Here is a 16,107-nt window from a genome sequence, read left to right as displayed (position 1 = left end):
TCTTTTCGACAATGAATTTCATGCAAATTTCTCTTACAGATTTTAGGTGAGAAAGTTGCATAGTTACTTGTTGGTCACTTCTGAGTTTCACTTCCTTAATGGTCTATTTTAAGTCAACTCTGTACCCTAAGGTCTGATAAGTGTTCAAATCAAATTTATGGCCTAGCAATTGAGATGTCCACATCCCATATCAAAGTGTGTGGGTTCAACTCCTGGCTCCAGCTTCTGGCTCATTTCCTGCTAGTGCAGACGCTGGAAGGCTCAAGTAATAGGGAACAGTGTTTTTTCTTTTCTTCTTCATACTATTCGTTGAACTCTTTCACTTAGTGTAGGGTTAACATAGGATCACTAAGTAAACTGAAAATAGATCTTCCTAAAAACTAAGAGTGGGAATCTGAGAGGGAGGAGGAGGAAGGGTTGGAGTATCAGTGGGAGGGAGGGTTGGGGGAAAGTCTAACTATGGTCCTAAATCTGTATATATGAAATATATGAAACTTGTATTAAATAAGATAAAAAAGTAAAAAAAAAAAAAAAAAATTCCTGGGACACACATGGGAGACCTAAACTGAGTGCCAGGCTGTTGGCCCAGTCCTGGACATTGTTGGCATTTGGGGTATGAACCCGCAGATGGTAAAATATTTTAAATTTTTATATAAATTATAAAACCATGTTAAAACAGTATCATTCGCTTTCCTAATTAAAGAGACTTTTTTCTGTCACTACAACTGAGTTGTAGGCTGCACTGCCCTTGGTAAGCCTGGGACCCCAAATGAGAAAGTTCCAGCACATTCCGCACAGGGAAAGCACAGAGCTTGGTCCTACAACTTCATTTCCGAACTTCATCAGGGCCCTGCAGAGCCACCTGCAGCACCTCTCCCCCGAGGTGAGGAGGCCCGCCGCGGACTCCACCAAGCGTTTCAGGTCACGGCGCCACCCGGGCTTTCACACAACCAAAGACGCGCGCCGATCCCCGTCACTGGAAACAAGACTCGTCTCCGGCACATCCGGGGTGCGGGGCTACGCGATTACGTCACGTCACGTTGCCTCGCAGGCCCCGCCCCGCTCCGCACTGTGACGTTCCAAGAGAGGAACGGAGCGTAAACAGCGCAGGGCACTTCGGGAACGGGATTGTTTCACGCAGGAAGCAGGCTCCATTTTAGCGCCGCCCGCCGTCGCCATCTGTTTCCCTTCCCTCCCCCTACCCCCGCCCGCTTCTGAGCCCCTGCGGGAAGGTTGGGTCCAGGCCGCCGGAGGCCGAAAGGAGGGACGGGGAGAAGGGAGGAAGGGGAGAAGCGGGCAGGAGGAGGGTGAGTCGCAGGAGTGCGGGGCGCAGCTCGGAGGACGGGCTGACGGACGGGCCCGTGGGGCTGCTGCCGGGGCCGCGGCGCCTGTGTGAGTCGCATCCTAGCCGCGGCGGCGGCGGCGGCGGCAACCCGCGGGGAGCTATGGCGGCCGACAGCCGGGAGGAGAAAGGTTAGTGCGGAGAAAGGTGGCGGGCGGAGGCGGGGCCTGGTCGTGGGGCCGGGGCGGGGGTCGTCGTTGCGGGGCGCGGTGGGGGTTGGGTCCGTCAGCTCGCCTCGCGCGGAGCTGGCCGACTCCGAGACCCTGGGACCCACTGGCGGACGCCAGGCCTGCCCTTTCGTCCTCAGTCGCCCTGCGGCCTATCACCGAGTCTCGCCTAGGCTGCTTCTTTGACGCGGATTCCACGCCTGACTTTCCGTGTAGCTGTCCGGGGAGCGGCTGAGAGGGCCCCTTCTGAGTTGCAGGCCTCTAGGTTGACTTCCTGGTGGGGTGGGGTTATGCGGGTGTAATGCGTGTTCCCAGAACAGCCTTTTCTGGTGGGCCAGATTTTGAAAGCTCAATGTCACGATAGACGCTGGTCGTTGAGTAAATGCGGAAGTGGTGGACAGTTAATCTGGAGAAGCGTCTACAATTGGGCCTGCTCTCGGTTAAGCAGCTGAAGTGTCGAGAATTGCCCGTTTTGTTCCTTGAACTCTTATTTTTGAGAAGTATGACGTTTGGAAAGATGATTATGTGACTTAGACCTGACCAAAAAAAAAAAAAAAAAAAAATCCTGGCTGCTGTTTTACTGGAAACACCTTGTGCGCGAGCTATCAGAGGGTGCAACCAGGAACAGATTTTTTCATGTATAAGAAAATTGAAGGAATAAAATAGAAGAACTGATGTTGCTAGAATGAGACGCCAGGTTTTCTGAAATACTGAACTCCCTTGGTTCCAGAGAGGTTGGTGTAGATCCTGCATCTCTACTTCTCTGGAGGGTAACCTAGAGTTACATTAAGATCTTTTAAGCCTGAAGAACACCGTGGTAGTCTTGCACAGGTATTGATAGGTGATGAAAATATGGTATTGTTGCTACCCTGTGTCTCACAGGTCTCTTCCTTAGGGCTAATTGATTTGGGATGGGGATTTGTCAGATGGGGTCTAGTCCCATTGCCTTAGACCTGTAATCCTCTCTTCAGCTTTTCCGGCTTCTACATCAGAAGACGCTTCATACTTCAGTGAACTACTTCAGGATAGGGACAAAATTGGGATGTGGAGTGGGGGTTAGCTTAAAGCAGTTCGTTGATTCGATTATAACTTTTATTTTCTGTCCTTCAAGTAAGTCCTAAAAAGTTTCCCCAGTCTCCTTTCCCTTATTTTTTGGAGAAATCTGAAAGGAATGTAGATATGATAATGTGGTGTCAATGAGTAAAGGAAGCTGCTTTTAATCAGTAATGATTTTAATAAGAATTCAGTAAACATTGGATTGACTGTCAGGATGTAATCGATGAGCAATTCTGTGCATGGGAGTCTGTGATGGTTGTGGTAGATAAGATGGACCAAATATAAAAATGAGTAAAATACAGTGCTTCTGAAGAATCCATCAAGATAAACATGCAAGTCAGTAGTAGGATAGATTATAATGTAAAGAAAGTAGATGATTTAAAAGTTTGTTTTTTAGAAATGGATTTTGTGATAGTGATGCAGTCCAAATACATAAACTTTAACTATTAGAGAATTGGTAATGTCATCCATTAATACTTAGGGTAAGTTTTCCAACTTCAGTGAGTGTTCTTTGCCTCACATTTGTTTACTGTCTTAAATAGCAATTTCCAAAACTGAACTTCTTAGTTTAAAAAGGTCTAAGGTTGGCTTTATGGTTTAGAACAAACGTTTTCTGTGGGCTACATGGAAAGCTAGCTGATACCTATTGGAATTGCTATTTTATTTTGGAAGCGTTCTTGAATAATCTAAAGGGTATATCATATACTTGATCATTGGCACACCCCTGAGAATTATAGCCAGAATTAGAACCAGTGTTTATTCTTTTAAATTTAAGCAAGAAAACATGGATATCTAAGTACTTACTGTCAGGTTATCTCATAGGAGTATTAGGAAGTTGATAAATCCTGTGAGAATCTTAGGCGTGTCATAGACCTTAAGATCCTTCTTAAATGATCCTGTACTTGAGTCTAAATTGCAGCAATTTTCAATTACTATATTAATCACCTGACAGATCTATTGATGATGGAGTTGTTGAAGTATTGAATTGGCACATCAGCTGTGTAATACAATTTTTACTATGCTTTTATGATACTCTTACCTAGAAGCTGAGCCCTATTTAACTTGACAGTTTGCAAGTTGACTGTGATTCTTGTGATTGTTCAGAGTGGATCTGAAAGGTGTTAGAATGTTGTTGAGTAAATGCCATTTTTCTAAGTAAAGAAGAAAATACATCTTTTTATTATAAATATCTTGTATAAATTTTATTTCTTCAGCTCTCACAAAGTTCTCTACAAAGAATAGTTACAAAAGTTAAATCTAGGCTCAGCGGGTTCTAGTCCCAGTCGGGGCGCCGGATTCTGTCCGGTTGCTCCTCTTCTAGTCCAGCTCTCTGCTGTGACCCGGGAGTGCAGTGGAGGATGGCCCCAAGTCCTTGGGCCCTGCACCAGCATGGGAGGCTAGGAGAAGCACCTGGCTCCTGGCTTCAGATCAATGCAGTGCGCCAGCCACAGTGGCCATTGGGGAATGAACCAATGGAAAAAGGAAGACCTTTCTCTCTGTCTGTCTCTCTCTCTCTCACTGTCCACTCTGCCTGTAAAAAAAAAAAGTTACATCTATCCAAAATATATGTATGAGTTGCTGCTTTCATAGGTAACATGCTTTCTACAATTTCTTCTTTTTCTTTTTCTTTTTTTTAAGATTTATTTATTAATTTGAAAGAGTTACACAGAAAGAGGAGAGGCAGGCAGAGAGAGAGAGAGAGAGAGAGAGAGGTCTTCCATCTGATGGTTCACTCCCCAATTGGCCACAATGGCCGGAGCTGCTCCGATCTGAAGCCAGGAGCCAGGAGGCTCTCTTCCGGGTCTCCCATGTGGGTACAGGGGCCTGAAGACCTGGGCTGTCTTCCATTGCTTTCCCAGGCCACAGCAGAGAGCCGGATCAGAAGTGGAGCAGCCGAGTCTTGAACCAGCGCCTATATGGGATGTCAGCGCTTCAGGGCAGGGGGTTAACCCGCTGTGCCACAGCACCTGCCCCATCTACAATTTCTACATCATCAGATTGGAAGAGTCATGAAGGCAAAGGAAAATTTGTCTTGTTGACCGAGTTCATAGGGTATAGTAACTGTCTCAATGCTTTAAATATTTACAAGGTTGAACTTTCTAAGTAACTGACTAGTTACATGGCATGTACAGTGTGAAATCCAAAACTGAGAGTTTCTCAGTTTGTTATAGAAAAATAAGTTTACACAAGCTTGAAAGATTACACAGTTATATATACACATATCCATGTAATTGTATTATGGCCATCAACTGTAGTAGGTACTTAGGATAAAATTGTTTTCCTGGTTCAGTATAATACCATAAGGCTATATAAAATAGAGTAGTAAGTAAATGATCTTGTAGGTAAAATACATATAATAGAAGAAAGGTAGAAATGTTAACTATATCTGGGATTTTAATTGATATTCATGGATGGCATGGGAAATATAAGACTGCCAGCTTCATGGAGGAATTACAGTTTTGAATGGCAATGTAGTTGGCAGACTAGTCTCTTATAAACTATATATCCTGCAGGTAACATAAGGGTGGGTCCCAGGAAATCCTTCTCCATTGCAGATGTCCACTAAAACTGTGTTAAGTGAACTAAAAAAATAGCCATAATGTACTTTGGTGGCTTATGTTGGAAAACAAAATGTAAAGTATTTAACCTCTTATGTTTTCTTTCTTCAAATACTAAGTCTGGTGCTGCACCCTAAAATAAATAGTACTTTGTTATTTTCTGGCTTTGTAGCATTAAAGCTTCTGGATTGAAAGAAATGACTCTGTCCCAGATAGAGTTAATTTTTTACACCTTAATATAGGTGCGGGTGCTGTGGCATCATAGGTTAAGCCAGCATCTGCAGTGCTGGCATCCCACATGGGTGCTGATTTGAGACCCGGCTGCTCCACTTCCAATCCAGCTTCCTGCTAATGTGCCTGGGAAAGCAGAAGATAGCCTGAGAGCTTCAGCCCCTGCACCCACATGGGAGACCTGGAAGAAGCTCCTGGCTTCAGCTTGGCCCAGCCCCAGCCCTTTAGACCACTGAGGGGGTGAACCAGCAGGAAAAGATCTCTGTCTCTCCTTGCTCTCTTTTCTTTCTGTATAACTCTGCTCTTTGAAATAAATTTCTGTTTTTTTTTTTTTTAAATCCCATTAGTATATGTTATTATTTTCAGGTGAAAGTCTGGTATTCTAAAGCCTTTTAAAAAAGTGAGTTTTTAACAACAAAGCATCCAAAGCCTGGATTCATTCTGTAGACTGATAATGTATAATTTTTCTATATATTTGAACTTTAGGTCTGAATAGAGATACTGTTTAATGAAGCATTATTTTATTGACTAATTCATTGTACTGGCACATTGTGCAAAAATATCTGTGCCTTTGTGATATCTTAAGTTTGAAATGTTTTGAGAAGTTTTAAAATAATTTTTAATGTCTGTATAGTCTTCATAAGGACTTCAGTAAAATGTTGAATGTGAAGCACTTTATTCCCTTGAAAATATTATTTTTATAGTACAAGAATTGTACATTTTTAGAGCTTTTGACATTTGCCAATCTTTGTTCATTTTACTGTTAGCACTTTTAGATTGGGAAGATGCTGTCAGACTACAGCGAAGTAACAGGAGGTATACTTTTTAAATTTAGGTCATGAAAGTTAAATTTCAGGGTAAAGAAAATGACTTATAACATTTATTGAGGCATTTTAAGGATAGTCAACCTGAAGGGTGTTACTTTATTTTTCAAAAGAGATAATTCTTTCTTTCCAGGAATGATAGGCCAGTAGAGATGATAGTTTTTAATAGCTGTTGCTTTGGAGAGAATATTCTCTTTCTTTTTAGTGCATTCTTTCTAAATTGAAAAAAGTGAATTAAAGTGTATGTAGTGTTTACTTTTTCTAGCCAGTCAGGGAAATGGCCAGAGGAAGCAGATTAAATTCACTTTATAATCCAATACCATGCAGGTTAACAAAGATCTTTTAGAGCCAGTTTATTATAATTAGAGTTATTACAATGAAACTGTATGTGGTAGTTTTTAAATCATCTACCATTTTTTAACACTATTCCCAACAACAAATAGAAAATATGTTCTTTAATATTATTTTTATTTTTTGCGAAGCTTCCATCTCTGGTTCACTTCTTTAGTGTCAGCAATGACCAGGGCTGGGTTAGGGCTGGAGCCAGGTACTGGGAACTCAATCCATGTCTTCCCACATGGGTGATGAGAATCCAGCTACTTGAGCCATTATCATTGTTGCCTCTCAGGGTATGCATTGGCAGGAAACTGGTGGCAGGATCTATAGTGGGGAATTGGATCCAGGCACTCCAGTGTTGATGCACTGCTGTGTCTTAACCACAACCACTAGGTTAAACTGTTCCTTCTCTTTGAGCCTGGGTGAGGCTTTTGTGGTTGAGTCTATTTAAAAAAAAAAAATACTGTGGTAATGTTACTGGCCATCTGCCTGCTTCTTCCTCTGTTGGGACGTACACATTTACAGTCAGCCCTAAATCACAGTGTACTCTGAAGTCCCTTAGTGGAGAGTGACCTTGGAGAGAAGTACCTGAGAAGCCTCACTGCTTTCAGCCTTCTCAGCTTGGGTACCAGACATGTAAATGAACGGAGCCTAGAGATGATTCCAGCCCTAACCATCATCTGAATGCAGACACAGGAAAGATCTTAGTTGATCCTCTTAACCATGAGCAATAATGAAAAATGATTTTTATTGTTCAAGTTGCCAAGTTTTGGATAATATTTTATGTTGTAGTAGATAGTTGGTACAGGTATATGTTTATTTAATAGAAAAAATGTTTTCTTTCTGGACCAGATTTTGTGTATCATGTAGCCTCGTCATTAGCTAAAGGATTGAAGTGGGCACAGTTTGTTGGAATACAATGCTGGTGAAAGTCTTAGCGGTCAACTCTACAGGAGATTAGTATGGTTACCCTCCTTTTCTTTTCCCAAATACTGGTCCTTTTTAAAAATCTTTATTGGCCAGTGCCATGGCTCAATAGGCTAATCCTCCGCCTTGCGGCGCCAGCACACCGGGTTCTAGTCCCAGTCGGGGCACCGGATTCTGTCCCAGTTGCCCCTCTTCCAGGCCAGCTCTCTGCTATGGCCCGGGAAGGCAGTGGAGGATGGCCCAAGTGCTTGGGCCCTGCACCCCATGGGAGACCAGGAGAAGCACCTGCCTCCTGCCTTTGGATCAGTGTGGTGCGGCGGCCGCAGCGAGCTGGCCATTGGGTGGTGAACCAACGGCAAAGGAAGACCTTTCTCTCTGTTTCTCTCTCACTGTCCACTCTGCCTGTCAAAAAAAAAAAAAAAAAATCTTTATTTACTTACTTGCATCTACTTGAAAAGTCCAATCTTTTTTTTTTTTTTTTTAAATTTGTTTTTTTATTTGAGAGGCAGAGTTAGAGATAGAGGGAGAGGTCTTCCATTGCTGGTTCACTTCCCAAATGCCTGCAACAGCTGGAGTTGGGCCGATCTGAAGCTAGGAGCCAGGAGCTTTTTCCAGGTCTCCCGTGTGGGTACAGGGCCCCAAGCACTTGTGCCATCTTCCACTGCTTTCAGGGAGCTGGATTGGAAGTGGAGTAGCTGGGGCATACCCAGTGCCCATGTGGAATGCTGGTGCCTTAGGCAGCTGCTTTACCTGCTACATGCAGCACTGGTCCCTGATCTTTTTATTCTAAATGCTTCTTATCAGAGGTAAATAACTGAGCTCAGAAAAACTGGGACTTTCTCAGTTAACTCATAAGGGATAACCTGGATTTATCTCTTTTCCCATGTATATCGTATTTCAGTTAAGATATGTGTTATTAGTGTTGAAGAAAGGTAACAAAATGTGGTCACTTATATTGGGGATCAGCACCACTTTTTGTAAAAGGGCAGATAGACTTTGTGGACTCCAAAGATTCTCTGGTATATATTTTTCTTTGTCTTTTTAAAAATGTCTCTATAAAATGCCTTTAAAAATGTAAAAACTATTTTGTCTTGCAGACCATACAAAAATAGGCTATTAGCCATACTTGTCTTTGAGGTTTTAGTTTGCCAATTTGTTATAAAACCATAGAGTTAGCTCATTGATGCTATGTACAATATAGATAAAAATGTAGGTACCATAAAGTGAGGATTTATGGTTGATCTCAGATATTCAAGTAACTTTAAGACGTTACAGTGTTGGAGATAGAGTGCTTTCTTGTGCATAGTTTGAAATTAATCTTGTACATATGTGTTTAATATTTTGCATTTGTATTATGACTTAAATTTTTATTTAGTTTTTGTTTTATTTGAAAGTCAGAGATTTTCCATCTTTTGGTTCATTCCCCAAATGCCTATAACAGCCAGGGCTGGGCCATACTGAAACCGGAAGCCCAGAACTCAATCTGGGTCTCTCACGTGGATAAATAGGGACCCAAGTACTTAGATGCATGTTAGTGAGAAGTTGGATCTGAAGTAGAGGAAGCAAGACTTGAAATAAGCACTCTGATGTGGCATGTGGACATCCTAAGTAGTGACTTGACTGCTTTGCCAAATACCTGCCCCTAAAGTTGCTGTTGATGCTCCGCATCTAAGTTAACCATAGATTTAGAAAGTGTGAATTCCAGACTCATCCATCCATTACTGGGCAAAATATCTATGGTCACCTTGAACTTCTGAGCTTCTATTTCCTTATCTGCAAAGATGGTAAAGCATGCCTTATTTGTTTCATATTGTTGTTTATATGATGTATGTATAAGTAATAAAATGTCAAAAGTGACAAGATATTTAAGTAAGTGAGTATGTTAATGTTTATCTTGAAAGAGTACACAGGTACTTTGGGCCTGCGTCGCCGGCACACCGGGTTCTAGTCCTGGTCTGGGCGCCGGATTCTGTCCCGGTTGCTCCTCTTCCTGTCCAGCTCTCTGCTATGGCCCGGGAAGGCAGTGGAGGATGGCCCAAGTGCTTGGGCCCTGCACCCACATGGGAGACTAGGAGAAGCACCTGGCTCCTGGCTTCGAATCAGCGTGGTGCGCCGGCTGCGGCGGCCATTAGAGGGTGAACCAATGGCAAAAAGGAAGACCTTTCTCCCTGTCTCTCTCACTGTCCAGTCTGCCTGTAAGAAAAAAAAAAAAAAAAAAAAGTATGTAGGTACTTCATAAAACTGAATTAGAAATTTTTAAAGACTTTTTTTTATAGTGAAACCACAATTTACACATATTCTTGAAATATAGATTGATTTAAATTAACCTACTGCATAATTCTATATTAAATTTAGCACATAGAAAATATATAATTTCAGGTAAATGTTCAGGCTGTGAGGTGATATTTCTAGTTGAGATCTGGTGATTTCATGGAAGAGTTTTACCTATTACTGTAGTAAGTTAATTGTCTTTTTTTCGGGATAGTATAAATTTTTTCTTCCTGTCTTCAACAAATGTTTCTGGTTCTGTCAAGATCTCTTGGATCCACTTTTGTACTGATAAGAGACCTTTGGCCAATAATAATTAAAACTTGCAAAACTTGGGTTACTTCTATGAAACTATTCGTTTTGTTTTTATCTTTTAGCATCTGGAAATGGTATTTGCTAAAACTCAAATCTTGTGGGAATTTTATCTTTCTCGAAAACATAAATGTAGAGATGTGAGAAGCCTTTTTAGTTGACTTGAGTATCTTGCTTTTCAATAACATTTAAAAAATAAGTAAACAAAAGTAAAAGCAACTTGTTTTGTACTTAACTCATTTTTAGACCAGCATCAGTACCACCCAAAGGAGTCCATTGTTTGGCGACTGCAAACATAATTTTCAGACTGTATTCAGTTACGTTTCTTTAGTTTCTGTTAATGTGCAATAATTCCTTTGTGTTCAGGATAGAGACATATTTAGATGTTGTTCTTTTGGGTTTGATATTTCCTCATGTATAGGTTCATATTTTGCATTTTTCATAGGAATATCATTGATGTGTTTTACTCTCAGTTCTTACCAGAAAGTCCTGAAATTGATTTGTCCCATTTAATTAGGGATGCTAATTTTGGTTACTTGGTTACGATGGCATTTGCCAGATTTGTTCACTGTGAAGTTAGTAGTTTCCTTTTGAAATCTTATGGGAAGTATACAATCTTGATAAATATATGTATATGTGTATATATAGATATTTCAGTATTCATTATACACATTTTAAAGTCACCATAAAAATTAGAGCTTAAAAGTAGAAAAATATAGCAATTTTGAATTTTTTTGTGTATTTTGTATATAACATGAAGTTTTTGCTCCTGACTTTGTAGACCAGAGTTATGTGTCCTTTACATTGTGTTATTTTATAGGAATTAATTGTGTGTTGTGATCCAAAGATAAAAACTCATGGAGGATTTTGTTCTCATACTTAGTACTCAAAAATAAATGCTTAATGGTTACTAATTTTTCCCTATTAATTTTTAAATTTACAGATGGGGAACTTAATGTTTTAGATGATATTTTGACTGAAGTACCTGAACAAGATGATGAACTGTACAATCCAGAGAGTGAACAAGATAAAAATGAGAAAAAGGGTAAGATTTCCAATTTTTTTTTTTTGTTAAAATAACAAGGACTATGAATAGAGGATATTTCATTTCTTAAGAAAATGACTTTACTTTTGTTTTTGTACTTGTTCTTGAGGCAGTTAGCACCAAAAGCATAATAAACTGATAATACCATATTCCATATAAACAAAAGTAATCTACTTTTAAAAAAAGATTTACTTACTTGAAAGGCAGAGTTACACAGAGGGAGAAACAGGGAGGGAGAGAGAGAGAGATTCTATCTGCTGGTTCACTCCCCAAATGGCCTCAACATCCAGGGCTTGACCAGACCAAAGCCAAGAGCTAGGAGCTTCCTCCAGGTCTCCCAAACAGGTGCAAGGGCCAAAGCAGTTTGGCCATTGTCTGCTGTGCTCCCAGGTGCATTAACAGGGAGCTGGATTGGAGTGGAGCAGCCATGTCTTGAATCAGTGGTCACATAGGATGCTGATGCTACGGTTGGCAGTTTTACCTGCTATACCAGGGCACCGGTCCCTAATAAAATACTTTAAAAAAAAAAAAATATGGAACTTCTGAAGTATATAGATTTCTCTTATATTTTATAATTGTTTTAGATTAACTTTGAAACAAAAATATTTTAGAAGATGTTTTTAGAAAATAAGACTTCCTTTATTCCTGATGTAAATATTGTCTGTTAATCTTTGGTGAAATAAATGTGAATATTACAAATACATTTATATTTCTCTTTAAATTTTATTTTAAAGGATCAAAAAGAAAAAGTGACCGAATGGAATCTACTGATCCCAAGCGACAAAAGTCTTCTGTACATTCAAGACAATTGATTTCTAAACCACTGAGCTCATCTGTTAGTAATAACAAAAGAATAGTTAGTACAAAAGGAAAATCAGTCACTGAGTATAAAAATGAGGAATATCAAAGATCTGAACGAAGCAAGCGTCTAGATGCTGATCGGAAAATTCGTCTGTCAAGCAGTGCCTCCCGAGAACCTTATAAGAGTCAACCTGAAAAAACTTGTCTCCGCAAAAGAGATCCTGAAAGGAGGACCAAATCCCCAACACCAGATGGTTCTGAGGTAGTAAATATTATTGCAAATATAAAACAAAAAACGATTCTTTTTGAGGCTTTAGAACTATTTAGTCACCTTGACCTTATGTGTTATATGACTGCTGATTACCTTTTTCTTTAAACATCAGAGAATTGGGCTTGAAGTGGATAGACGTGCAAGTAGATCCAGCCAGTCTTCTAAGGAAGAGGTGAACTCTGAAGAATTTGGCTCTGATCATGAGACTGGCAGCAGTGGTTCTTCTGATGAGCAAGGCAACAACACTGAGAATGAGGAGGAAGGAGTAGAAGAAGATGTGGAGGAAGATGAAGAGGTAGAAGAGGATGCAGAGGAAGATGAAGAGGTGGATGAAGATGGAGAAGAGGAGGAGGAGGAAGAAGAGGAGGAGGAAGAAGAGGAAGAGGAAGAAGAAGAAGAGGAGGAAGAATATGAGCAGGATGAGAGAGACCAAAAGGAGGAGGGAAATGATTATGACACTCGAAGTGAGGCCAGTGATTCTGGTTCTGAATCTGTTTCCTTCACAGATGGGTCTGTGAGATCTGGTTCAGGGACAGATGCATCAGGTACTAATTTATGTATATAATTTGTCTTTTTTTTTTTTTTTTAAGGATATGATTGGTTTTATTCTTGAGTATGTTTAGATTATGTAAAATGTTTGAGGAGATAAGGTATATTAATAGGGTTGTCTTGATGTGTTTCAAAGTTACCTATGCTATTGAGTGTTTTGAATACATTTGAATAATCTTGAGTAAGATGTACATATTTAGTAAAGGTGTTTCCCAGCTACAAATTGATTTGTTACAAGCAAATACAAGTCCAATTGTTTCACTATAAGGACATGCATTTCAGGTTTTAGTGCTGTAAGTTTTTAGGTTTTCATATTAATTGAAAACTATTTATTAAATACTGATGAATAAAACCTGCCTACTAGGTATAATAATATTTCCAGAATAGAATACCTCTAGAGTTCCATCATGTTGTAACAGAATCACATTTTCTTTTTTCTTGGGCGAGCATAAACCTGTCTTCCAATTCTATACTTATGTGTTGACTTAATACTACAGAGAGTGGAAGTTTAAAAAGAAGAGTATAATTCTTGTAGAAAGGTTATGTAAAAGCCATCTAGGATCATACCTTCAGTACCTTACCTCTTTGTGCCTGTTGAGCAGTGAGACAAAAATGTGAGTCTGATAGATGGAGTCAGTAGATTGAGGGAGTGAGCCTTTTCTTTGAAAATTCAGAGGGTACAAGACAAGGTTGGACTACTTCTAGATCCCTGCTTTTTATAGTCTCGTGGCTATCTATGTGTTCAATATTAGAATGAAAGAAAAATTCTATATTTTTGGAAGTATATAATTTCACTACTATGAAATTATATCATTTATAATTGTTATTAGTAGATCATATTCTTGGTATAGTGTAGGCAACAGAGCAAATGGCCAGCTGTTTTCTTGTGATAGGCAATGGAAGTGCTTTTCATCTTTTCTTCCCAGAGTTCTGGATTTGGGAATGTAGATTTTTGAAGAGAACTGAAAAAGTTAAACGGAATAAATGAGCAGTTAGGTTTTATGTAAAAACTTTTGGAATTTTCAGTTCTATGTTCCCATCATGCTTTTTATGTTGTCTTCTAAAATTTAGGATAGCAAATAGGGAACACAAGTTGCATTGGCAGTATGTGTGAATGTTCATTTATTATGGAAAATGTTTGAAGTTACCCATAGGAAGAGGGAATATTTTTTGTTAGAGGACTCTTCTTTTTGATAGTTCTGTGAGAAACAGTGCAGCATAGACTTGAGCATTTGAGATAAGTGAAAAAAAGTAAGCTGGATAGGAACCTGAAATAATCTGCATGTTTAGCAAGTTCCTAGATTATGCAGGAGCTGTAGCAAGGTACTTGATGACACTATTTTTATGGAGAAGACATTTCAAATTGGTAGCCTGTAGTTTTGTAATGAATCTTGATATTAAAACTATTAATAGAAAAATTTATTTTCTTAAAAGAGATACCTGCAACCTTTATTTTCCTTATAGAGGAAAATACACAGATTTTCCCTGGAAGAATCATTGGAACATGAAATCCTACATTTTATTCAAGAAATTATTTTTCTTGTGGTTTTCTGTTTGTATTATGTGAAAGAAATATGAAATGGCTTTTGAATTTCTTGATTATGAGAAGCCAGTTTTTGAATACAAGAGATTCTAGTTTAGTTTCTGCATCATGATTTTCCTAGATTCTAATTGACTTTACCTAATTTTTTTCTCAGCATTTTTTGTAATTTAAGAAAATTAAAAGCAACACAGTGGTTGATACAAACCTTTACTTGGTATGACTTTAATTGTTCTTTTAACCTGAAAGTAGTATTTGGGGGAGGTGCCATTAACCTGAGAGCAGTAGGAATTACTCATAGAAACAAGATGAAAGTTTCTTGGAGATCTCATTTTAATGCTGTGTTCAACATTATGTAAAAAGAGTTGGGCAGGATCTTCTGCTTCTGTTATTTTTTCTGCATTATGTTAGTGAGAGATCATTTTAGTACTTTGAACCACATAGCCTCTTGTTAACCAGTAACAAGAGCTGTTTTACCCTCAATCTGTTGATCAAATATCCAAGGAGGAAAAATTACAAGAAAACATGTCAACACTTTTGAAAAAAGCAATGGAACAAAAAGCCTACTAAAACTAGTTAGACCTAGAATCCCCATTCAGTAACAGTAGTGAAATATCTTTTCCATTCACTCAAGAGAAGAGCTTAGGGCTTGTACTCTTAAGCCAGAATACCTGCCTTTTGAGTCTAGATTCCTGTACTCAGGAACAGGTAAGCTGAGGTTTCTGCATATGTAAATGAGACTATCTCATGAACTTGTTTTGAGGATTAAGGCAAATAATTTGTTTAAAGATTTTTAAATAGTTAGCTGTTGGTATAAAGGAAGATATTCTCTGTATGCTCACTGATGATTATTTTTCAGCTTTGCATTGTTTCTATAAAAATAAGTATGTACATTTTCTCTTTCCATATTCCTTCTTATCTCCTACCTAGAAAGGAAAGGAGGTTTTTGTGGGATAATTAAAATAGCAGGAGAGACAGAAGAGCTTAGTTTCATACATGTCTTTCTATCTGTGCTTGTAAAGGTCCGAATTAAGCTTAAAATGATTCTTTCATGACAAGTAATTCAAACCTTTTCAGGCTACTGAAAATGCTTAATTTTCTGATACAAATACATTAGCTGTATTTAATATTTTGGGGATAAATTTTAAATTGAATTTGAAAATAACAGCAGTTATTTTAGGAAGGAAATGCTTAAGAATTATATTTTCCAGTTATAAGGCATTGTGTGCTGGGACTTCTCAAACATCTTAAAATAAAATCAGAGTTGGAATTGTGATGAAAAATAGTAACACAGTTAAAGGCAAACAAAATAGGACTTAATTTTGTTAAAAGGAAAATTGTATTTGCTGTTTTTTGTTTTTTTTTCTTATTCCTCTTAGAAAATCTCATTTAAGGTCACCTTTATGTAGGCCAAAAAAAGTAATTAATTTCTCAGTTACATCATTGTAGTTTGATTTGACTGGAGTTGGTGGGAGAAAAAATTTGTTTGTTTTTTCACATCATTAAAATAGAGCACCTTTTGAGGAAACTTGAGTGATGAAGAGAGAGATGAGCAGTGACTGAAACTTAAGAGCATAAATCAAACGCAGAATGATACTTGGTTGAGTATCTGTGCTAGTTTTTATTTTGTGCTGTTTTAACAACTTGTGGTTGGATTCTTTTTAGATGAGAAAAAGAAGGAAAGGAAGAGAGCTAGAGGCATTTCTCCAATTGTCTTTGATAGAAGTGGAAGTTCTGCATCAGAGTCTTACGCAGGTATTCTCATTTTCATTTGTGATCATATCTGAGTGATTCTAATGTATTCTGCTTTAGAAAGTGTGGAGGCTATAGTTTAGTGTGAATTTGTTGATGTCCATTAGTACTGATTTTGGCATGTTCAG

At 38.8% G+C, this 16,107-nt stretch overlaps 1 protein-coding gene across 2 annotated transcripts in view; it reads left to right on the top strand.

Moving 5' to 3' along the window:
- Positions 1 to 1,115: 1,115 nt before the first annotated feature.
- Positions 1,116 to 16,107, top strand: part of YTHDC1 (YTH N6-methyladenosine RNA binding protein C1) — a 35,382-nt gene continuing 20,390 nt past the window's right edge. For both annotated transcript variants that reach the window (XM_062198778.1, XM_062198777.1), the window contains exons 1-5: positions 1,116 to 1,473; positions 10,965 to 11,066; positions 11,801 to 12,129; positions 12,251 to 12,683; positions 15,893 to 15,982. In XM_062198778.1, the coding sequence (XP_062054762.1) occupies positions 1,446 to 1,473; positions 10,965 to 11,066; positions 11,801 to 12,129; positions 12,251 to 12,683; positions 15,893 to 15,982 (982 nt within the window). In that variant the 5' untranslated portion in view covers positions 1,116 to 1,445. The remainder of the gene's footprint in view (positions 1,474 to 10,964; positions 11,067 to 11,800; positions 12,130 to 12,250; positions 12,684 to 15,892; positions 15,983 to 16,107) is intronic.

Source organism: Lepus europaeus, chromosome 8 (genome assembly GCF_033115175.1).
Source record: "Lepus europaeus isolate LE1 chromosome 8, mLepTim1.pri, whole genome shotgun sequence".
Taxonomy (NCBI): domain Eukaryota; kingdom Metazoa; phylum Chordata; class Mammalia; order Lagomorpha; family Leporidae; genus Lepus; species Lepus europaeus.
Note: the sequence above shows the minus strand (reverse complement) of the source record. Positions and strands in the feature narration are given on the sequence as shown.